Below are 24795 nucleotides of genomic sequence, written 5' to 3'. Positions count from 1 at the left end.
AGCAATGAATTCCGGGTAGAGGTAGGGGTCCACCAAGGTTCCGTCCTCAGCCCCCTATTATTTACCATAGTCCTCCAGGCAATCACAGAGGAGTTCAAGACAGGTTGCCCCTGGGAGCTCCTCTATGCTGATGACCTTGCCCTAATTGCGGAGTCACTATCAGAACTAGAGGAGAAGTTTCAGGTGTGGAAGCAAGGTCTAGAATTGAAGGGCCTTAGAGTCAACCTAGCTAAAACCAAAATCCTAATAAGTAGGAAGGTAGATAAAACACAAACCCCTTCAGGTAGATGGCCCTGCTCAGTATGTAGAAAAGGAGTAGGTAGTAACTCTATAAGATATACCCGGTGCAAGCTATGGACACATAAGAGGTGCAGCAACATCAAAGGCAGGTTAACTAGCAAGTTAGTTTTTGTTTGTGACAGATGTTCAGGTGCAATAAAGACTGCAAACAAACAGGAAACAACTTCTATCTCATTCCAGGGTGAAAAACTAGAGGTAGTCGATAGCTTCCGCTATCTGGGCGACCAAGTTAGTAGTGGGGGTGGGTGCGCTGAAAGTGTAGCTGCTAGAATAAGAATAGCCTGGGCAAAGTTTAGAGAGCTCTTACCCCTGCTGGCGACAAAGGGACTCTCACTCAGAGTAAAAGGCAGACTGTATGACGCATGCGTACGAACAACCATGCTACATGGCAGTGAAACATGGGCTGTAACTGCTGAGGACATACGTAAGCTCGCAAGGAATGAAGCCAGTATGCTCCGTTGGATGTGTAATGTCAATGTGAATACCCGTCAGAGTGTAAGTATCTTGAGAGAAAAGCTGAACATTAGAAGCATCAGTTGTGGCGTGCAAGAGAGACGATTGCGCTGGTATGGACATGTGGTGAGAATGGAGGAGGATAGCTGCGTGAAAAAGTGCCACACCCTAACAGTTGAGGGAACCCGTGGAAGAGGTAGGCCCAGGAAGACCTGGGCTGAGGTGGTGAGGCAAGACCTTCGTACATTGGGCCTCACCGAGGCGATGACTACGGACCGAGACCTTTGGAAATGGGCTGTGCGTGAGAAGACCCGGCAAGCCAAGTAAGATCGTTGCCAGTGCCCCTGGACTGGTTCTTGTGCGGTTGGCACATGAGATGCACCATTTTGAGCGTGGCCGTTGCCAGTACCGCCTGACTGGCTCCTGTAGGATTTTCGAGCGAGATCGTTGCCAGTGCCCCTGGACTGGCTTGTGCGGGTGGCACATAAAAGACACCATTTTGAGCGTGGCCGTTTTCGTGCGGGTGACACGTAAAAGCACCCACTACACTCTCTGAGTGGTTGGCGTTAGGAAGGGCATCCAGCTGTAGAAACTCTGCCAAATCAGACTGGAGCCTGGTGTTGCCATCCGGTTTCACCAGTCCTCAGTCAAATCGTCCAACCCATGCTAGCATGGAAAGCGGACGTTAAACGATGATGATGATGATGATGATGATGATATATATATATATATATATATATATATATATATATATATATATATATATATACACACACACACACATACTTACATATGCATATATATATATATATATATATATATATATATATATATATATATATAAATATATACATATTATTATAAAATCTGGTAATTAGTCATATATTAATTAATATCGATTAATTATCAGGAGGCCAGCACATTACATACATACATATATATAGATCGCTGACTACTACACACATTTTTTTCTCTCCTTGTTTCTTTCTGTGTTCCTTTCAATTCCCAAGCATTATACTAATACATCTATTTGTTTTCTACACCACCTGTCTTCGTCTGTTGTTTTTTTTGTGAATTCTCCCGATCGCTTTCCATGCTAGCATGGGTTGGACGATTTGACTGAGGACTGGTGAAACTGGTGTTGCCATCCGGTTTCACCAGTCCTCAGTCAAATCGTCCAACCCATGCTAGCATGGAAAGCGGACGTTAAACGATGATGATGATGATGATGATGATGATGATTATATATATGTGGCAAATGCTCAGGGGCAATAAACACTGAAAATGTGCAGAAAACAGCTTCCGTCACATTCCAAGGGGAAAGAATACAAGTAGTTGATAGCTTCCATTACTTAGATGACCAAATCAGTAGCCAGGGTGGATGCTCTGAGAGTGTAGCTGCTAGAATAAGAATAGCCTGGGCAAAGTTCAGAAAGTTCCTACTTCTGCTGGTGACAAAGGGCCTCTTGCTTAGAGTAAAAGGTAGACTGTATGATGCCTGTGTGCAAACAGCCATGCTACATGCTGAGGTCATGCGTAAGCTTGCAAGGAATGAAGCTAGTATGCTCTGCTGGATGTGTAATGTCAGTGTGCATACAAGACAGAGTGTAAGCACCCTGAGAGAAAAGTTGGGCATAAGAAGCATCAGATGTGGTGTGCAAGAGAGATGACTGTGTTGGTATCGTCACGTGTTGCGTATGGATGAGGACAGCTGTGTGAAAAAGTGTCACACCCTAGCAGTAGAGGGAACCTGTGGAAGAGGTAGACCCAGGAAGACCTTGAATGAGGTGGTGAAGCACAACCTTCGAACATTGGCCCTCACTGAGGTGATGACAAGTGACTGAGACCTTTGGAGATATGCTGTGCTTGAGAAGACCCAGCAAGCCAAGTGAGACTGTGACCATGGCTTATGCAAATGCAGCATAACCATTCCATTTAAGAGTACCCTTTAATCATTGGGCAATAAACTGCGCTTGCGAAGACCCTGTTGAGGCAAGTGAAGTTGTTGTTGTGGCCGATGACAGTACCACCTGATTGGCACCCGTGCTGGTAGCACATAAAAAGCACCATTCGAGTGTGCTTGATGCCAGTGCTGCCTGACTGGTCCTGTGCGGGTGGCATGTAAAAAGTATTATTCAAGTGTGATCGTTGCCACTGCTGCCTGACTGGCTCCCATGTCAGTGGCACGTAAAAAGCACCATTCATGCATGTTTGATGCCAGTGTCAGCTGACTGGTCCCAGCCGGTGGCACATAAAAAGCACTATTCAAGCAAGGTCATTGCCAGTGCTGTCTGACTAGCTCCCATGCCGGTGGCACGTAAAAAGCACCATTCAAGTGTAGTCAATACCAGTACTGCTTGACTGGCCCTCGTGCCAGTGGCACATAAAAAGCACCCACTACACTCTCGGAGTGGTTTGCTTTAGGAAGGGCATCCAGCTGTAGAGACTTTGCCAGATCGGATTGGAGCGTGGTGCAGCTCTCCAGCCTTGCCAGTCCTCAGTCAAACCGTCCAACCCATGCCAGCATGGAAAGTGGATGTTAAATGACGATGATGATGATGATAGATATATAATATCATCATCATCATTTAACATCTGCTTTCCATACTTGCATAGTTTGGAGAGTAGCTGGCAAGCCAGAGGACTATGCCAACTGTTTGCTTTGGCATGGTTTCTACGGCTGAAATGCCCTTCTAATTCCAACCACTTTACAGAGAAACATAGGTTTTGCTGTAGTGGAGATACACAACTACACTAGTTGGAAAAGAGAGAGAGAGAGAAAGATGTATCAAAGCATACCCTCAAGTTACAGAGAGGGGTATATAAGGGAAATGGTACAGAGGATTGGATAGGGTGAGAGATGGTGAGGAGGGGAATGCCGTGAGTGATCACAGGTGGAGGAAGGTGGAATTAGAAAGATAAGTTACAGGGTAGAGAGATTCATCAGGAATGAATATATATATATATATATATATATATATATATATATCCCTTGCTGAGATTTGAAGTAGTTCCATGAAATTCTTCCAACTGTTTGCTAATCTTGTATCTAATAAGATAGCAGAAATTTTGTCCCCTAGCTACTCTACTATTACTGACTATAATTTATATTCCCTTGGTAACAGAACTTTGCACCATAGCTACCCTACAACTCTCACAAGCAATAATTCATACCACCTATGTAACAGAACTTTATACCCTAGCTACTCTGCTATCTCTGTTACCAAGAAGCTCTATTATTATTGTTACCAGCACAAGACAGCAGATGCCACTAACCTACTCTTTCAAATAACTTATTCATAATAACACATCTAAAAAAAAAAATATTATTTACACTTCAAATGACCGATTTTCACATATCCAGTTGCATTGTTCACTTTTTTCTATTTTAGCTATTCTGTATTTGTATAAAATGAATCATATAGATCTTATGAATATATTGTGTTAGTACATTTCAAGTCTATAGCATTTTATATAGGTATAAGGATAGCATTGATATGTCTAATAAGGTCATTACTGTATCAATAGTGCATTTTTTTACAACTGATAAAAAGAAAAGCCAAGATTTCTGTCCAAATCAATGTTTATCATGATCTGTGTTATCTTATCTGTTTCTTTGACATAATAGTTGAAGTAGTTGGGTTAACTTGTGGGACGCTACTTAAACAGTAATAAAACAATAGTTGAGATTAGTTTTTAACTTGTGTTATATTATAGACACAGATCCTCTCTGCTTCATCTTTCTTGAACTTGCTTTGCATTAAAAAGAAACTTTCTCTTGCAAGAGAGGGTGTTTGAGATAATGAGGGTGCAGTCTGGAAGGAGTATGCTGGATGAGCATTTTGGTTGTCCAGATGTTGATGGTCAGATCAAAGCAACCATATACCTTCTTGAATCTATTAACTTACTGTTGCATCTCCTCGTATACAAGCTGGTGAGGCATTGTTCTCTATGTACTGCTGTTATCTACGTGACATTAGTCAGTTTTTGTAAATGGAGTTTGGACTGATTGCAGTATCCTCCACCGACACTTCTGGAAGTCTGTCCCAGCAAACCAAACACATAGTGTTTCAAGCTGTCATTGTTTCAGCATTATACTTTAGATGTGAAACATAGACACTGTACCATCAAGACATCAAGAAACTTGAGTACTGAAGAGTTTAAAATGGGCAAGTTATGCCACCAGTATTGCCATCCTTGAGAAAGCTAAAGCCAAGCCATCATTATGAAACATTAGCTCAGATGGCCAGGCCATGTATATCATATAAGTGATCTTATGTATACATATTGGTTTCAAATTTCGGCACAAAGCCAACAATTTTGGGAGAGATGCTAAATTGATTAAATTGACCCTAGTGCTCAACTGGTACCTATTTTATCGAACCTGAAAGGATGAAAGGCAACCCTGGTGGCATTTGAACCCAGAATGTAAAGAGGGGCAAAATTCCATTTGGCATTTTGCCTGTCATGCTAACAGTTCTGCCAGCTTGCTGCCTTATCTTATGTATATATATATTAAAACTACGTCTACTCTAAATCTATTCTAGCAGAGCTGACCCAAGGCTGCTCATCCACAACAAATGTACAAAATAACATAAACCTGTTTAAATTTCCAGACTGAAGTGGACTTCACTTCTCTCTCTTATGAAGTCAATAAAATTATTACCTGAGTATTGAGATCGACATACTCAAATAAAACCTTTGAAGTTGGTGCCTCAGAGACTGAAACTAATGAAAGAATGAAAGAAAACTCTGAAATGTTATTGAGAAAAAAACATTAGACTTACTGAACTGCTGTCTATGGTATATAAGGTTTGAATTTTCACAGCTGAAGCTGAATAATTTATCATTAATTACTTTTCTTCTATATTTCAGGAATGCATTCATTGAGATATTTTTCTTTAAATTCAGCTCAAGCAGGTAAGTGAATATCATTTATATTCTTTTATTCTTTTACTTGTTTCAGTCATTTGACTGTGGCCGTGCTGCAGCACCGCCTCAAGGGGTTTTAGAGCCTAGTACTTATTCTATCGGTTTTCTTTTGCTGAACTGCTAAATTGGATGTAAACACACCAACATTGGTTGTCAAGCAAATGTGGTAGGGGACAAACACAGATACAAAGACATATACACATAAATATATATATATATATATATATATATATATATATATATATATCATCATAAATATACAGGGATTAGCATTGAGTTGCTTCTCCAACATACTGAAAATTTAGAAATAGCAGTCAAAGAACTACTGATTCTAAACTACAAATTTTTCTCTAAATGGATGGCGATATTTGTGGCACACATAGAACAAAAAACCGGAGGGGAAAGCATAAACAAAACAAGTCTTTAGTTAATCGGATACGATCGTTTCATGGTTAAGGGAATGAAAATTTCCCTATTCCAAATCATCAGTCCGATATTCTGATAAATTTGAAAGTGTCTCTAAAAAATTCACGGTAGAGAAAAATTTGTAGTTTAGAATCAGTAGTTCTTTGACTGCTATTTCTAAATTTTCAGTATGTTGGAGAAGCAACTCAATGCTAATCCCTGTATATTTATGATGATAAATGGTTTTACCGATAAAGGTTTTTTCATACTGAACTACTTGGCAAAATTGTTAATTATTAATTCTATTATTAATTGACGATTCCCTGCCCTTATTCTTGTATATATATATATATATATATATATATATATATATATATATACACAGGTTTGGCCAAAAGTCATCTGACAGTAAATCCAAACCATTTAATTCCAAGATTTATTTATGTTTAGCAACTAAATGGATTTCAGAAAAGCATCTCAATCTGAAACATCATGAAAATTGTTCAAACTGAAGTTCTTCTTGAGTGACACCATTTTTCTAAATGAATAAATAAAATTGAATATTAAGTATTTATGGAATTTTGATTTGCTCTGAGGTGACTGTTGGCCAACCCTGCATATATATGTATATATATATATGTGTGTGTGTGTGTGTGTATATATATATATATATGTATATGTACAATGGACTTCTTTCAGTTTCCGTCTAACAAATCCACTCATAAGGCTTCGGTTGGCCCGAGGCTGTAGTAGAAGACATTTTCTTAAGGTGCCATGCAGTGGGACTGAACCTGGTACCATGTGGTTGGGAAGCAAGCTTCTTACCACATATGAAGAGATTTTGAAATAAACTGGTACATCTATCACAAAGCTTGGGTTAATCGTAGACTATAGTAAAAGGCACTTGTCCAGAATTTCACAAAGTAGAATTGAAGGTAGGACCTTGTTAATTATGAGGTGAACAAACATTTGAACTATTTGACCTTGCTGCATCTATACAATTTGCTAAAAAGCTGGCATTTTAGTTACAATGAAGAAACTATGATTATAGATATAACTGAATAAAGCAAATATAAAAACCATACAAAACAGGTTAAGTAATGATAGAACTCTAATAACAAAGGGGGATAGAGAAAAATATCAAGTTCAGCCATAGTATTATGTGTGTGTATATAAATAAATAAATATATATATATATATATATATATATAAATTAAATAATAAGGGTAGAAATTGATATTAATCAATTAAAAGCAGGTGGAGGTGCAATTGCCCAGTGGTTAGGGCAGCGGAGTTGCAGTCGGAGGATAGCAGTTTTGATTCCCAGACCGGGCGTTGCGTGTGTTTATTGAGCGAAAACACCTAAAGCTCCACGAGGCTCCGGCACGGGGTGGTGGCGACCCCTGTTGTACTCTTTCACCTCAACTTTCTCTCACTCTTCTTCCTGTTTCTTGAGTAAAGCTGTGATGGACTGGCGTCCCGTCCAGCTGGGGGGAACACATGCGCTATAGAAACCAGGAAACTGGGCCCATGAGCCTGGCTAGGCTTTAAAAGGGCGAAAAAGAGAAAAGAAGAATTAAAACCAGTGGCTTAGCATATTTAAAAAATCCGATGATTAAGAATTATGTTACATACAAAATTAAGAGGAATGACCACTAAAATGGACACCTAATATGCTAAACATAGACATCAAATCGCCATTACCATGAAGAGTGTGTTCTCAAGAAAAATCTCAGCAAGATGCCAAAATGTAAAAATGAGCAAGACAAATGAAAACATATTAAATTTCGTATATTTTCATTTGTCTTGCTCATTTATATATATATTTTGGTGTTTTGCTGAGATTTTTCTTGAGAACACTCTTCATAGTAATGGCAATTTGACGTCTATGTTTAGCATATTAGATGGTCATTCCTCTTAATTTTGTATATATACATATATATCTCTATATATCCCTTGACCATCACATGTGTTATGTTCCAAAAGCTCCCACAGAAACAATTAAGATCTAAAAGAATATAAATGCCTATCGGCTGCAGAAACCCACAATATGAATTTACATATATTAGCCAGAAAAATCTGCGATGTACTGAGTGCATGATAGGTGAACCGTGATGTACTGTGTGCACATTAGGTGACCTGCAATATGGTGAGGGATTACTGTGTATGTATGTATATATATACACAGAGAGAGATATGTATATCAATAATAGTTTGACTCAGCTCCATATGGCTTGAAGTTTCATGGGCACATTGAGATATATCCACATTAAAAATGCTGTTTTCTGGTTAGATGGATGCATTAAGTCATATGGAATTAATTCAAATTGTTAATAAAAATATATGTAACTCCTACCAAATCTGTTGAGTTTCACCTTGAGTTTGTTTGCTCACATATGTGCTTATGTATGTAGATATGTGTGTATGTATTTATGTACATGTATGATGTATGTGTGTGTGTGTATATGTATGTTTATGTATGTATGTATGTATGAATCTGTCTGTCTGTCTACATACATACATACATACATACATACATACATATACACATCTCATCGTCCGTTTTCCATGCTGACATTGGGTGGACAGTTTGACTGGTGCTGCACCAGGCTCTGTTTTGGAATGGTTTCTATGGCTGGATGCCCTTCTTAATGCCAACTACTTTACAGAGTGTACTGGGTACTTTTTACATGGCACCAGCATCAACAGTGTCACCAAGTAACTTGCAAGACAAAAAAACCCTTCGGCAGGGAGGAGGGTGATGGTGGCTTTCTGCCAGTTGATGTGAAATTAAAAGTATAGAAGGATAGGGGTTGGTATCTTGCTGTAGAGTAGATACATGGATACTCCAGCCGCAAAAGAAAGGAGGTTGAGTTAGAGGGTAAGATAAAGAGAGCAGGTGAGTCAGATAGCAAGATAAAGTGAGCAATAATGAGAAAGATGGTGGCGCATGTGTGTTGCAACATGCCGTTGATGGACATTCGGGGTAGTGAGAATAAGTGAGGTGATACAGAGGTTTGAACTGGACGAGTAGGCAGGATGTAGATGATGGCAAATGATGGAGTGAAATGTAGGTGAGGCTCGGGGGCAGTGGTTATAGTAGATATGACAGAGCATTGAGGGTGATAGCAGATAAGTGAGGTGTTAATGATGGAGAACAACACAGGGGAGAGAAGGCACAGAAAGGAGGTGATTGGTGGAGACAGTATCTGGGGGAAGATAATGAGAAATGGAAGTAATTCAGGGTGGGGAATAAGGTAATTGAGAAAGCAGGCAGTTGTAGTATTTATCTGTTCTGCTCTCAGGGTATAGAGAAGTGATGGGTGTTAGGGGATGAAAAGTGGAGGGAAATGCTTGATTGGGCAGAGAGGATGTAGGTGGGCATTGGGTAGAGCCCCTTACAGACATGCATCAACCAAGGGAGTTTAGGATATCAATTCTGCTATTGTGGATAGGTCTTCTTGAGTACAGTGAGGAACCAAATATGTCGGTCCATTGTCATCTCCTTTATAAGGCTCAGTGCCTTGAGATTGGCTTTCAGTACTTCGTCTCATGTCTCTCTTGGTCTCCCTCTTCCACAAGTTCCATCCACTTTAAGTGATCAGCATTTCTTTATGCAACTGTCCTCATTCATACACACCATGTAACCAAATATGCACAGTCTTCTCTCTTGCACACTACATTTAATTCCTCCTATGACTACATACATACAATCGTATAGAAATACATTGTATTTATACACACACAGATATGATGTTACTCAATCACTCAACTATGACTCCACTACGTCTTATAGCAGAAACAGCTGTAAGCTAATGAAGTTCATAAGGTAATCATTTATTCCTCTGCCATCTTATTTTCTGTGTGTGTGTGTGTGTGTATTGAATATCACATAATTAACTTGTGTCTGGATTTGCACTGCACCAAGGACTACCAAGAAATGTGAAATAGTGCTATTTGTGGTTACCAAGACTACAAGAAAAACAAAATTAAGGATTTTATTTTGTAAAAAAAAAAAAAAGAATCGAAAGATGTCTAAGTTAAGAATTAAATATGCAGGATCTTTAAACTTGTCTGAAAAGATATTCTCTCCCCTTTGATGATATAATTTGCAGCAGTGGCAAACCATATGTGTGTGCGCGTGTGTGTGGTTCAAAATTATACAAAAAGACAGAGACAGGTAAGGGGACAACGAACAGTGTTTTAGTTTGATGTTCAGGAAAAATGTAAGAAATCTTTGACATTTCAAGCCTATGCTCTTCTACAGAAAGGAATGAGGAGAGGAAAACATAGAAAAAAACATGTTTGGATCAATGGTTGCACTTGTTGACCGAGAGGATGGAAGTGGTCAAAGACATACAGATATATATATATATATATATATATATATATACACACACACATACATACACACACACACACATACATATATACGCTTACATATGTGTGTGTGTGTGTGTGTATACTGTGTTGGTTAACAAGGTAACCAATGTTCTTGTGGAAGGAGATCTCTACAATTATTCAAGCAAACCCCTTGTAAATGTTGGTACTTGTTTTCATTTTGGTCTTCTCCTCCAAAATGGTGATGAGTATCATTTCCAAGTGGCTCACTTGAATAATTGTAGATGTCTCTCCACATAAAACCATTGGTTGCTTTGTTAATCCACAAATAAAGAATATTTATCCATTAATATGATGTTGAGCACTTTTTCTTACTGTTCAATACTAGCATCCATGTATGTTTATGTGTGTATACACACATTCATATGTATATATACATGTGTACATTTGTATATTTAAGATTAAACTAATTGATTGGTAATTGTCCTTTTTCTCTGTGTGTTGTAAGTAAGGCATGTCTCTGTGGTCATAAAATTCGCTTCCAAGCCACTTGGTTTCTAGTTCAGATCCACTGAGTGGCACCTAGGACAGATCTCTTCTACTCTGGCTTCAGGCTGACCAAAGCCTTGTGAGTGGATTTGGTAGACTGAAACTGAAAGAGGTTCATTGTATATGTGTGTGCATGTGTTTGTTTCTCCTTGTTTTGTGTGAGAATCATAAATGAGTGTCACTGTCGTAGAAGTGGTCATTCATTTTCAATATTCTTATAAACATGCGCAGCTTGGGGAAATATTACTTCGCTTAGAAACAGGTGAGGGTTGTCATCAGGAAGGGCATATGGCTGAAGAAATAAGCCTCAGTAAACTCCATCTGACCCATGCAAGCACAAAAAAGTGGACATTACAACAATGATGATGAGAATGTTGAAATGTATACAAAGCAGTTTGAATTCTTGTTAAGATGTGGAGCTACAGATAAAATGTTTCTAGTGAGTTGTACTTAGAAAATTACGTATTTAAAAAACCACTCTGCTCTGTTATTCTATGTTCTGTGAGGCACTAAATTCTTACTGTTACATCATCTCTTTTTTTTATCTTTTATGCTGCTTTTGCAAATTCCCATGACTCTCTGTCACCATCCAATTGCTTTATTATGAATTTGAATTGGAAGCTTGAGCCATAGTAAATCTTTCATGAGCTGATTACACAACTGTGAATGCCACTCCTGTGGATGAATTGCAGTTACTCATTTGATAGAGCTTGGTAATCCTCACTGTTGATCTTCTAGGACTCCTCTGCTCAGCATCAATGTAAAAAGTACCATTAGCTAAGTTGAGCTCTTCTGTTACCTCTTCACAATCCACCATGCTGCAGACACATGATTTCACCATATCTTTGGTAGGGTGGCTGAACAGGTGCCATGTCTTGCCAGCTGAGATTAAGAATGGTAGTCAGCACTTTTTGTTCTTGATTCTTTTCTTTGGTTGGCGTCACCAATGATGCTGCACAATCCATATTTGAAATAATGATTGGTATTTGTAACAACAACCAGTGAATAGCCAATGCACAACAACTGAGTGCCTACCTACGAGAAGTCAAAGTCAGCAGTTAATTCAATGATGTAATTAAGTTTACTGACATTGTTAATGCTTTTGATGAAGGCATGAATATCCATTTTCTGTACCCTCAAATCTAAGATAAAATGGCTTAGAAGATAAGTTTTTGGACTTGATGGTTATGGGTTATAATTTCAAATCTGCTGCTGGTTGTTTTCACTCATCTAAGTAAGAGTAATAAGTAATGGGTTTTTCTAGAAAAACCTATTACCTACAATAGACAATTTTATCCAAAGATTGATATGTCTCCTATCAGAGTGCCAGAATGGAAATCAAGGTTCAGTATCACTTCCTTAAATAATTCCTTGGATACTTGAGAAAGTTATGTTTTTAATTATAAATATGAACACTTGTGTCTGTATAAGAAATATTTCCATTTAATAAAACTTATCTTTCCTTTATTCTTTTTTTCTCAGCTCGAGTTCATGTAAACTATGAAGTGAAAGATGATGTTGCAGTTGTCAAGATGAACTCTCCAGATTCAAAGGTGACTATGATGTAGTAGTAGTAGTAGTAGTAGTAGTAATCATCATAATAATAATAATAATAATAATAATAAGAGTTTCAAACTTTGTACAAGGCCAGCAAGTTCAGGGGAGGGGGTGTAAGCTGATAACATCAACCCCAGTGTTCAACTGATACTTATTTTATCAACCCCAAAAGGATGAAAGGCAAAGTCAACTTTGGTGGAATTTGAACTCAGAACATAAAGACTAAAGAGATGCCACCAAGTATTTTACCCAGTGTGCTAACAATTCCGCCGGTCACTGCGTTGTTGTTAATCATTAGAACACTAAAATAATTAAGCCTCATCTGGGAAGTACCACACATTATTAAGTATTATATAACCACTAACCATGTATATTTGGTGGTCTTGTGCAATCTACAGTCCCTGAAATAATATTTCAAGGGCTGTAAATTGGCAAAATTGGTAGAATGCATACAAAATACTTTCTGTGATATAGTTCTGGCACTTAATGTTGTGAGTTCAAATCCTGCCAAAATATACTTTGCCTTTCATTGAAATAAAGCATCACAAAACATGGCCTTGTGTTCATGCTAGAAATCCTATATATTACACTGTATCAAAATTTTAATTTTTTTCTGTTTTTGGTCAGTAAGTGTTATTTCTTATTTGCTTCTATCTAGAAATCAAAGGAAGTGACTACTATTCCCTTCAAACTTTACTTTTGTGACCTGGACATCAAGTTTTGAAACTGAATTATTTTCCATTACATTTCAGAAAGATTCAGTGTTGGGTTGCTGAAGCAGAAATATCATTATATCAAATGTCTGGTTCAGTGCCAGATTTGCTTGTCAATTGCTTGACCTTAACCACTTGAGCATGTCCCTTAGTTGCTGACAATATGTGCATCTCTGATCATGAGCAGGAGTATGTGTTGAGAGGGATTCTTTAGGGTTTGAATAAATGTAAGAAAAGCAAAATTTGAAGGAAATATCAGCCATTTTTCATACTTTATAGGGGTAAGCAGGTAGGAAATAATAATTGCTACCCAAGGACAAAATCATGTTGCAGTGTTATTATTTCATACATTTGTACCATCTGTATTTAGTTTGGTGCTTCACATTTCTAAGTTTTAATCAGGCTTATTTTATTGACTTCAGAGGAATAAAAAGAATGGTGAGATTCAAAGTTACAAAATTACATGCATAATTACCATTTTTGAAAGTGCTAAAGGAAGATACGTAATCATTATTTGTGTCTCCCACACACATCAACATTCATTCTTATACTTTCTACAACATGCAGTCAGAATCTTGCACACTGCTAGATATACACATACAACTTAGTGTAGACACCCACTTACCAGCATGCACTGACGTATATATTTACATAAAAATACAGCCCCCTGCTTAAATGTGGATGTTCTGTTAGAACAAACTATACTGCAGCAGTTACCTTGAAAGAAACCCTCATATTTGCTTTTGGTATAAAATGCACTCTTGTTCATTAATACTGCCTCTGTCACTAATATATATATTCTTATAAAAATATAGATACATGCATTCACACATGTTGATATAGTTTTAGTATATAAAGCAAATGTCAAATTTGCCTGCTGTTTATTTTGTCTTGTCTTTCTTTGGTCATGATAGCATTTAACTTTGTACATATGCTGTATATATTGTAGGTAAATACTTTATCAAAGCCTCTACAACATGAGATTGTAGGAATCATGGAGGAAATCTGGAGCAATGATCAAATTAAAAGTGTTGTTCTAATGTCTGGAAAACCTGGCTGTTTCTTGGCTGGGGCTGATATTGGGTAAGCCACTTTCATGTTAATAAACATTTATATAGATTTCACTTGTTTACAGAAATTTATATTGTCTTCAATGGCTGGGCTCATTAAAAATAGATTAGCCAATTGTAAAAAAAATTTTAAATGTAAACAAAATAACTAATAGCACATATCTTTTATTTTTTTGCTTGATTCATTCATTGTCATGAAGCATTTAAATCAGTAGCAAGCATGTTTACAGTTTGCTTGTTTACGCTTAAATAGGCCCATTTTCACTCCTACATTGGTTTTCTGGAATCGAAACATCAAACTTTGCTGCTAACTCACACATAGTTTGAGATGTACTTGCTTCCCCTACAGTTTCCAGCTCATCATTATCCACCTTGGTCTCAGGTCTACCACGGGGCTGATTTTCAAGAGTAAAGTCACCAGACCAGAACTTCTCAAACCATCGACGTACAGTGTGCTCATTTGCCACATCTTAACCAAACATCTCATTAATGTTTCGAGCTGTCTAGGGTACATTGGTTCCACAAAGGAACTCATATTCATAAACAGCACAAATTTTTTGATCTGTCCATGGGTTCACAAAAATTGATTTACATGAGAAAACTTATAATTTAATCAAACACTGTGAACTATATTTCAAAAAGTGATGATGTAACTCTTCAATGTTGTAAAACAAAGAATAATCAGGATAAAACATTAGAGTTAATGACTGTGAAACTTGGGGCATAAGAAAATTGGACACTTCATTCTTAATGACCTGATAGAAGAATATATGTATACATGCACTAGAACACTTGTATGCATATGGATTTATATATATTTGGTTTTGTGTGTGTGTTATTAGACCTTAAAATGAATTGCATGAAAACAAAATATATGCTATTTGAAAACAGCACAAAACCAAATAGAGGTGGGAAGCATTGACATCAAGGCAGTAAAGGAATATATATACTTGGGACACACAGTAAATATATTCTGAGACATGGATGCTGAATCCTTGAGAAACATAAGGACAGGATGAGAGGCATTTACCTTCATAAAAAAGTACTCAAAGTAAATGAGACATGGGCTACTACAAAGTTGAAATAATATAGATCATCTACAATGCAAAGGGCCAGGGTTAAAGGTCTGTGGTTGTAATATCATTGTGAGAGCATATTAGAAATAAAGTAATTCAAGAATGGAGTGAGTGTTTTTGATTTATATATCAAGATAACAGCTTGTTAGTCTTTACCATCTACAAATAAAGACATTGCTGAATACAAGTCATTTGGAAATCTAATTATGGTTGAGTTATTTGTAGGAGCAGTTACAAGGGAATATAAGTTCAGAGGAAATATATATTCAACCACTATGGAAAAATCAAAATGTAAGTTATTTAATTTTATTGAAAATACAGAATGTGGTTGTATTTTCTACTTGCCACAAGTAGTTGACTGTCACAAGCCTGAGTGGCAGAGGAATGTTAGAAATAGATAGCATTGTATCTTATCATCAAGAAATAGGAGTTCTAGCTAAAGAGGCCATGTTAATCATAGGATAATGCAATATTCTTGAATAACAATAGATATAGTATATATGCGTGTATGTAGGAGAATATACAAATAATAACAACAGACGAGGACAGGTGGTGTAAATAACAAAAGTATATATTAGTATGACGCTCGGGAATACGGAAAGTCTTTGACGTTTCGAGCTACGCTCTTCAACAGAAAGAATATGGAGACAAGGAGAAAAACACGGAGAAAAAAAATTGAATAGTGTTCAGTCAACGGTCAATCATAATAATGGCCGATCATAACAATGACTGACCGGAAGTTAGAAATTCTTATTTCAGGAGAGCTAAGAAAGGGGGAGATAACAAACGGTGATCGGGAACGAGGGGCTGTGTGTGGGAGGTAGAATGCTGGTGATCTTGACGTATGTAGTGTGTGTATATATATGTGTAAGAACGATCGTGCGAACCCATAAAAGGAGAAATGGTGACGAATGGAAAACAGAGGACTCCTTTTATTTTATGTATCACACGGTCGAACACAAAATATTATATCTGAGATGATATACATAATGTTATGCTACGATAACATAGATGACCAGTAATGAAAGACCACAACCGTATTAGATGAATAACAGAAATATTTATTGTAGCTTTAAAGATGTATGTGTATGTGAGAGTGTGAATGCGACATATAAGAACATAATAAAAGACAGGCCGTCGTACAAAGGAAAAAGTGTGTGTAAGTGATACATGTATGTGTATGTGAAATATTACAGCAGATAGAAAAGAGAGTCAGTAACCGTGAGCATTTATACCAGTTTTTAGAGTACACATTAGGATGAGTCTGTATGTGAAAGTAGTTGAGGCGTGTGTGGCAGTGCGATCACTAGTTGTGATGTTGGCTTCCATGCCAGGCCCTTGAGGACAGACGTTCGTCGCTGGCTGAAATCTCTTGTCTGTTTATTTATTGTGGTGAAGCTGAGTCACCTAACAGAATCGAAGAGAGAGATGTGCCACGGTGGTTTAGTTTGGTGTACATAGAAAGTTGTGTAGACGCTGGTGGAGATTGATGTTGGTTAGTAGTAATCGTAGAATCGTGTTGCTCATGGAGATGATGATGCTGGTTAGTAGTCGTAGACTCATGTTGCTGATGTGGCGGCGGCGTTGGTGGTCATCGTTGGACGAAGCTGTTGATGTGTCGCTGGAACTGCTGCTGCTGTCATGTGGTACACGGAACAGATCTCAAAGAGAAACTGAACCGAGACAAATTTGCTGGGTATGAGTTGCTCTATTTAAAGCGTTCAGGGGGCTCCAAGACGGTAGTAGAAAAACACTATCACGTGACCTTATTAAGGGCTGTGATTGGTCAATTTGCGTTCTGGCGGGAACGGTTCGAAGAAGTTGCCGATTCGATTAATAATCAGTCACGTGATGACAAGGAATGGGTTTCCCGCTACGCCTGCGCTTGTTTATATTTAAATGAGAAGAATGGCGATAGGTAGTTTCACTACATATGTATATACATATATGTGTGTGTGTGTGTATATATATATATATATATATATATATATATATATATATAATTTCTTTATTGGTGAATTGAGGCTACCATTGGTTTCATGGTAAGAAAAGTAGGAAAATGTTCTCGTGTCTTAACAGTTTTTCAAGCTGATCATGTAGAGAAAGGTGTTTGCCTCCATTTTGGAAAACAGTCTTGCTTGGTTCACGGGATTTCTCATAATTTCACGTAAATAAAACTATGAATCAAGGGATGTTACTCTTGTGAATCATCTTTTGGATGTTTGTTTCCCGTGGATTTATCTTTTGGTTAATTTTTTTGTAATTTGCATTATTTGTTTTTGTTCTGGGTATGGTGTTCTTGTATGTTGAGGTAGTTCATCATTGGGGCATATTTCTTCTTTGTGATTTTATCTGCTGATTGTAGTATAATGTTTAATTTTTCAGTAATACAGGATTCACATATTCAAGATAATAGCAAACTTTGTATTATTGAAAAATTAAATATCATACAATCAACAGATAACATCTTAATCATTAGGGATGAAACCTTCTCTCCCTGCATACACAAGCAATATTTTACACTCAAATATTTCAAAAAAGGGCCCCCAGAAATGAGGGTAACCCTACCAAGATAGCCCCTTTTTTAAATGTAAACACACATAGCACACAAAGAAGAACTATGCTCCAATGATGAAACTACCTCAACATACAAGAACACGATGCCCTGAACAAAAACAAATGATGCAAACAAAATAATCACAAAAAAAAATTTAATAAAAAGACATCCAAGGAAGACAAATATCTAAAAGATATTCATTGTTTTATTTACGCGAAATTACAAGAAATCCCGTGAACGAAGTGACACTGTTTTCCAAAATGGAAGTGAACACCTTTCTCTACGTGGCCAGCTTGAAAAATTGTTAAGACACTAGGATATTTTCCTTATTTTCTTACCATGAAACCAATGGTAGCCTTAATTCACAAATAAAGAAATTATATATCCAACAATGCAGCGTTGAGCACTCATTTCATTGTTTTACATTTGCAAATATCTGTTCAGTGGTAGCAGGACGTGCTAGAAATACCAGCCAAATCGGTTAATGTTTACAAATATAAAGATGAGAATGTGTGTCTGTCTATCTGTGTGAATCCCTACAACTCAAGAACTACCCAACCGATTTGATTCAAATTTTAAACATGCCTTACTTAGGATCCATACAGTGTCTTGGACCAAAAAATATTTTCAACTTCTTGCCTAACGCGAACCCAGAGCAATCTCTTATCTCTTATACAATTTCAGTGTTACATGTCAAAAGTGAAACAATAACATCTCTCTATTGTTATGTGAGATACTTTCAGTTTAATAGTTTCGCTATTAGTTCTGCATGAGAGTATATTAGAATAATATTTGTAAATTTGAAAAATCAAATTAGTAAAATCAATTTAGTAAAAATAACTATATATATCATATCACACATATATACATACAAAACGTATTCCTTGTTTTTCTTATTTCTCTTTCAAACATTTAACTTTGGGGAAAATTTTTTTATGTTGATAGCTTCCGTCTCTGGGTGACCAAGTTAGTAGCAGCGGTGGGTGTGCTGAAAGTGTAGCTGCTAGAATAAGAATGGCCTGGGCAAGGTTCAGAGAGCTCTTACCTCTGCTGGTGACAAAGGGACTCTCACTCAGAGTAAAAGGAAAACTGTATGACGCATGTGTATGAACAGCCATGCTACATGGCAGTGAAACATGGGCTGTGACGGCTGAGGACATGCGTAAGCTTGAAAGGAATGAAGCCAGTATGCTCCGATGGATGAGTAATATCAGTGTGCATACTCGACAAAGTGTAAGTATCTTGAGAGAAAAGCTGAACATAAGAAGCATCAGTTGTGGTGTGCAAGAGAGACGATTGCGCTAGTATGGACACGTGGCGAGAATGGACGAGGATAGCTGCGTGAAAAAGTGCCAAACCCTAACAGTTTAGGGAACCCGTGGAAGAGGTAGGCCCAGGAAGACCTGGGCTGAGGTGGTAAGGCAAGACCTTCGAACATTGGGCCTCACCGAGGCGATGATTTCTGACCGAGACCTTTGGAAATATGCTGTGCATGAGAAGACCCATCAAGCCAAGTGAGACCTAAATCCAAGGCCTCTGCCAGGGGTGTAGCCAGCCCATTTATGCATACCTTTCCTTCATTGCTTGCGAAGACTTTTTGAGGCAAGTGAAATTGAAATCGAACTAAATTCGACGACTGGCACCCATGCCAACGTCGTCTCCTTCATTGGACACGAAACTCTGCTTGCGAAAACTTATTGGGGCAAGCGAAAGCGAAATCGGGATGGCACTTGTGCCCAGCGTCCCCTTTCTGGCACTTGCGCCCGTGACATGTGTAAGGATTTTCGAGCGAGATCGTTGCCAGTGCCCCTGGACTGGCTCTTGTGCGGGTGGCACATAAAATACACCATTGTGAGCGTGGCCGTTGCCAGTACCGCCTGACTGGCCTTTGTGCAGGTGACACGTAAAAGCACCCACTACAGAAACTCTGCCAAATCAGATTGGAGCCTGGTGTAGCCATCTGATTTCACCAGTCCTCAGTCAAATCGTCCAACCCATGCTAGCATGGAAAGCAGACGTTAAACAATGATGATGAGTTCCATTGCTTTTCAGTATGTTTACTCAATGGAATCATTCTTAGTTCTTCTTGTCGGATATGTTGCCTGTGAATTCTTGCACGTTGACAGAGTGAGTTATTCGTTTCACCAATGTAATTTTCTTTACAGTTTGGACAGGTGATGCAGTATATGAGATTTTGTGTTTTGCAGTTCATATCTGCATTTATTTTAAAAATAGATCCGTTCTTGAATTTTATGTGGGAACCACTTTCTATGTATTTGTAGTTGTTGGTATTGTTACACGTTCCACATCTCCTATCACCACATTCTAGTAAAAGAATGTCCCACCTGAAACAGCCATCTGGTTTTGCCATTTTTAAAGGCCAAGAATCAACTTGTCATTGAAAGAACTGACCAGCTGTAAACACAGTTTTCTTTCTTCTTTCACTCTTCCTTCTTTCTTTCCTTCTCTTTCCCATTGACACTCCTTTCAGATACACAGGCGCACACACACACCAACACAAAAACACACACACTCTCTCTTTATGGTCTTTATGGTCTGGGTTCAAATTCTGCCAGGGTCGACTTTGCCTTTCATCCTTTCAGGGTTGATAAAATAAATCCCAGTTGACCACTTGGGTCGATGTCATCAGCTTACCCACCCTCCCCTGAAATTGCTGGCCTTGTTTCAAAATTTGAAATCAATATTGATTCAGTCTCTGTTTTGATCTCCCGCAGTATGTTGAAGGCATGTAAATCAGCTGAAGAAACTACCAGTCTCAGCAAATCAGGACAGGAAATACTGGAACGAATAGAAAATAGCAAGAAACCTGTGGTAGCTGCCATTATGGGAACGTGCTTAGGTGGAGGACTTGAAGTAAGAGATTAATATTTATTTGTGAAACTGTTTTTAATGATTATCATTGTCACCATTATTATTAACAGCACACACACTCTCTATCATAAGTATCATCATAACCAGCATGAGCATCAACATTTTTTGTGGTGACAGCAGACAATAACTTTATTTGTTTTCTCTGATTTTCCTAAATATATTAAGATTACTGTTTGTAAAACTGCATAAGCTACTATATACTTCAATCGTGCAACATTTCATCAACTACTCAACCTTTGTTACAGAATTCTGTTTCTGCAACCTAAATAGTAATTTAAAAAATCCTCTAACTCTAGCAACATTGATCAACACAATTGTCCAGCTGAAATATTTGCAAACAATATTAATATAATTGATCCAAAAGAATCCCGACAGATCATTGAAAATCATATTGTATAGATTATCATGTCAATTTTGTTTTGGTGTGAGCAAATGCATTGTTCTTCCTCTCAAAAATATCTGTTGCATCTCACTGGAGAAAATTTGATACTGCAAGGTATGAGAAATAGAAAAATAGAGTGAATGTAAACTCTGATGTAATGCTTTCTGGCATATAGAAATGTAGGTGAGTATGCTTATAGGATATGAGCCTGGGACACTTAAACCATTTGGAAGTCAAATATAATATATCTATTCTGTATTGCAACTTTATGTACAATGGTTATAAAAGAACTTCTACAACATATAATATAAGCATCATCATCATTTGAATGTCTTATTTTTCATGCTTGCATGGATCAGAGTTTTCTATAATCTTTAGATGTTGAATATTATGGAGGTGATGACAAGTGACTGAGACCTTTGGCAATTTGCTGTGCTTGAGTAGACATGTCAAGCCAAGTGAAATTGTAGTCATTGTCAGTGTCAGTGACACATAAATGGCACCCATGCTGGTAACACATAAAAGACACCCATACTGGTGACAGATAAAAGGCACCCACTACACTCTATGGCGTGGTTGGTGTTAGGAAAGGCATCCAGTTGTAGAAACCAAGCCAAGACAGACTGGAGACTGATACAGCTCTCCGAGTTACCAGTTCCAATCAAACTGTTTAACCCATGCCAGCATGGAAAGCACACTAAATGATGATGATGATGATTTCTGTCACCAACCCTCACCTGTTTCCAAGCAAGGTAATAATCTCCTAGTCTATTAAACAACAAACTGCCCGATATGGTTGCACAGAGAACTGGAAACAAACAATATTGTATGAAGAGCTTTTTGTTTACAAAGATTGTGCAATATGTTGAGTCATGTCAAAAAGCCCAGTCATACTTTCATGGTGAACTGCAAGTAAATGATGTTATTTGCCTGTACAATGACGACTTTTTGTTTATAATCATTGAAGGCGCATAAAGATGAGGGGCAATACTAGCTCAAGCAAATACACTTTCACACATACATGTGCATGGCCTAAACTCTTAAATATCATTGGAATCTATCCCCTTCAAATTACAAATTCCATAACCTGACCCTGTATTATGGACAGACTGTGACTTTTTGGCTTTGGTATGTAGTTGATATTACTGGAATAGCTCATTCAACTGTGGGAGGAGAATTTTTGCTTCACTCTTTGTTTCCACTAATGCCATCCATATAAGCATGCAGAGATATCAGTTTCCATTCCTCTCCAAGTAATGTCCTGTACCTCTTAATATCAGCCTTTTAATCAACACAAGTAAAAGCTGTTAGAGATCTCTCAAACAACATGCAATGTGAGCAATCTACAGAGTATGCCAGACAATTGAGAACAAAACGAAATGCATGGAAAAATCAATGCCACTAAACAGAAAGAAAGACATAGTTTCTTCAAACAATGGTTCACATGTCAATGTATCAAAGAAACAGAACAGTTAAGAAAACAACTCTCAACTCTAATAACAATCTCCAGTACAGCCATTGAAGTGACTACATGTCTGGATCAGGTGGCCTCTATCCATGCTGCCCATGACACCCAAGAGAGTAGTCTCAATGAGTCTTTCTTCCCATCAACATTGCTGTGATACAGCAGTTCAAGAGAACTAAAAAACTACATGTTATTGAAGAACTTAAGGTCAGGTCTTGCCAGACAGGGACTGCTCAATACTCATCAAGTAAAACATATAAATGACGTCCTCATGAATCATATCATCATCATCATCATTTAGCATCTGTTTTCCATGCTGGCATGGGTTGGACAGTTTGACTGGAACTGGCAAGCTGGAGAGCTGCACCAGGCTCCAGTCATCTGTTTTGGCTTGGTTTCTACAGCTGGATAACTTCCCTAATGCCAGCCACTCCACAAAGTGTACTGGGTGCTTTTTATATGTCACTGGCACAAGTCCCTTGAATGTGTCACCATGTCTAATAATAGACTCTTCTATGAGCTGCTCAAGAATGACTCTAATCAACCTGCTGAGATTGTTGTTGATGTCTTGGATCAGCTGGATGAGCTCAAATATCCTGGCAATGTCTAACTGCTGAGAATGTGTCTTTCTCTTTGCCGTGGAGAACAAATCATTGTCAGGGACCTCCAGCTCCTTCCCAGTCTTACACAGAGGACCCAGCAGTGCTCAGAAAGCTGGTGATCTCTGAATCACTTTGTTAGTAACTTGAGTAAGAATTTTGTGTTCTTTTGATTTACTGTCAGATGGTAATCGACCTTATTGAAAGATAGGTAATGGATGTATATGTCATATTTCGGGGATTTTGTCCCTTCATCAGTACCTATCTAACCCATTAATCATCCTCAAACGCATTGCTTAAATAGTCACCACACATAGTAGTGTAAAGTCATTGTTTGTTTACATCTGATACCTCGTACACAAAACGTAGCAAAAGTCAGTACTGGCTATAATTTCTATAGAATATCTGTAGAAATAACCTTAAAATAATGTAAAGCACACTGCTAATGCAGAAGAACATGGTATTCACTTATAAAAACATTTAATATACTTTATAGTATTTTATGGCTGCATAATGAAATACCATGTACCTACAAATCATTACTATTACATTAGTATTTGGGAGCTAGTTTTAGTATCTTGACATTGTTTTTTTTAGTACTTCATCTATACTGCTAGCTGAAATCTTTTTTAACCAATGCAGTCACATCTCTAAATAATAGGTCTATGATTGTGTGTGTGTGTGAAAATGTGGAAATGTTTTTATCAGTAACATCGTATCAATATTGTAATTTATTTAATGTATATTAGTTGTTGTACAAGTGTTCTTTCAACTTTGGATACAATCAGTTTTTCATTTTATGTGTTATGTGTGACTGTGTAGATAAGAAGTTTGCTGTCCAACAACATGATTTTGGGTTCAATCCCTCTGACATTTTGGGTAAGTCTTCTGCTATATCTGTGGGTCAACCAAACTCGTTTAAGTGAATTTGGTAGAGGAAACTGAAAGAAGCCCCAATGTGTGTGTGTGTATATATATATTGAGAGAGAGAGAGAGAGAGAGAACTGCAGGAGAAGTATTTGACCAAAAATAAACCATTCTGCTTGGCATTTGTTGACTTAGAGAAAGCTTTTGACAGAGTACCCCGCTGTGTGATATGGTGGGCTCTGAGGAAGTTAGGGGTAGAAAATAGACAGGACCCTTCCCCCATCAGGTAAATGCCATGTTCAATATGTAGAAAAGCTGTAGGCAGGAATTCCATATGGCGTTCCCAGTGTAAGCTATGGACACACAAAGTGCAGTGAAATGAGTAGCTTGTGAAAGTTGTACAAACCATATACAGAGGTGCTGTCAGTCGGGTGAGTGTTAACTATGAGTATAGTGATGAATTTAGGGTAGAAGTAGGCATTATTAAGGTTTGTTTCTCAATCCCCTCCCATTCATCATCCTCCTTCAAGCCATAACAGAGGAATTCAAGATTGGAAACTACTATATGCTGACAATCTTGCTCTCATAGCAGATTCTATATCAGAGCTAGAAAAGAAATTCCAGGTGTGGAAGCAAA

At 37.8% G+C, this 24795-nt stretch overlaps 1 protein-coding gene across 1 annotated transcript in view; it reads left to right on the top strand.

Moving 5' to 3' along the window:
- The window catches only part of LOC106883270 (trifunctional enzyme subunit alpha, mitochondrial), an 84184-nt gene that overhangs the window by 18091 nt on the left and 41298 nt on the right, over positions 1 to 24795 (top strand). The window contains exons 2-5 of the mRNA XM_014934213.3: positions 5629 to 5673; positions 12463 to 12533; positions 14200 to 14333; positions 20689 to 20827. Of these exons, the coding sequence (XP_014789699.1) occupies positions 5629 to 5673; positions 12463 to 12533; positions 14200 to 14333; positions 20689 to 20827 (389 nt within the window). The remainder of the gene's footprint in view (positions 1 to 5628; positions 5674 to 12462; positions 12534 to 14199; positions 14334 to 20688; positions 20828 to 24795) is intronic.

The sequence above is a fragment of the Octopus bimaculoides genome, chromosome 19 (genome assembly GCF_046866305.1).
Source record: "Octopus bimaculoides isolate indiv1 chromosome 19, ASM4686630v1, whole genome shotgun sequence".
In the NCBI taxonomy this organism is placed as follows: Eukaryota; Metazoa; Mollusca; class Cephalopoda; order Octopoda; family Octopodidae; genus Octopus; species Octopus bimaculoides.
Note: the sequence above shows the minus strand (reverse complement) of the source record. Positions and strands in the feature narration are given on the sequence as shown.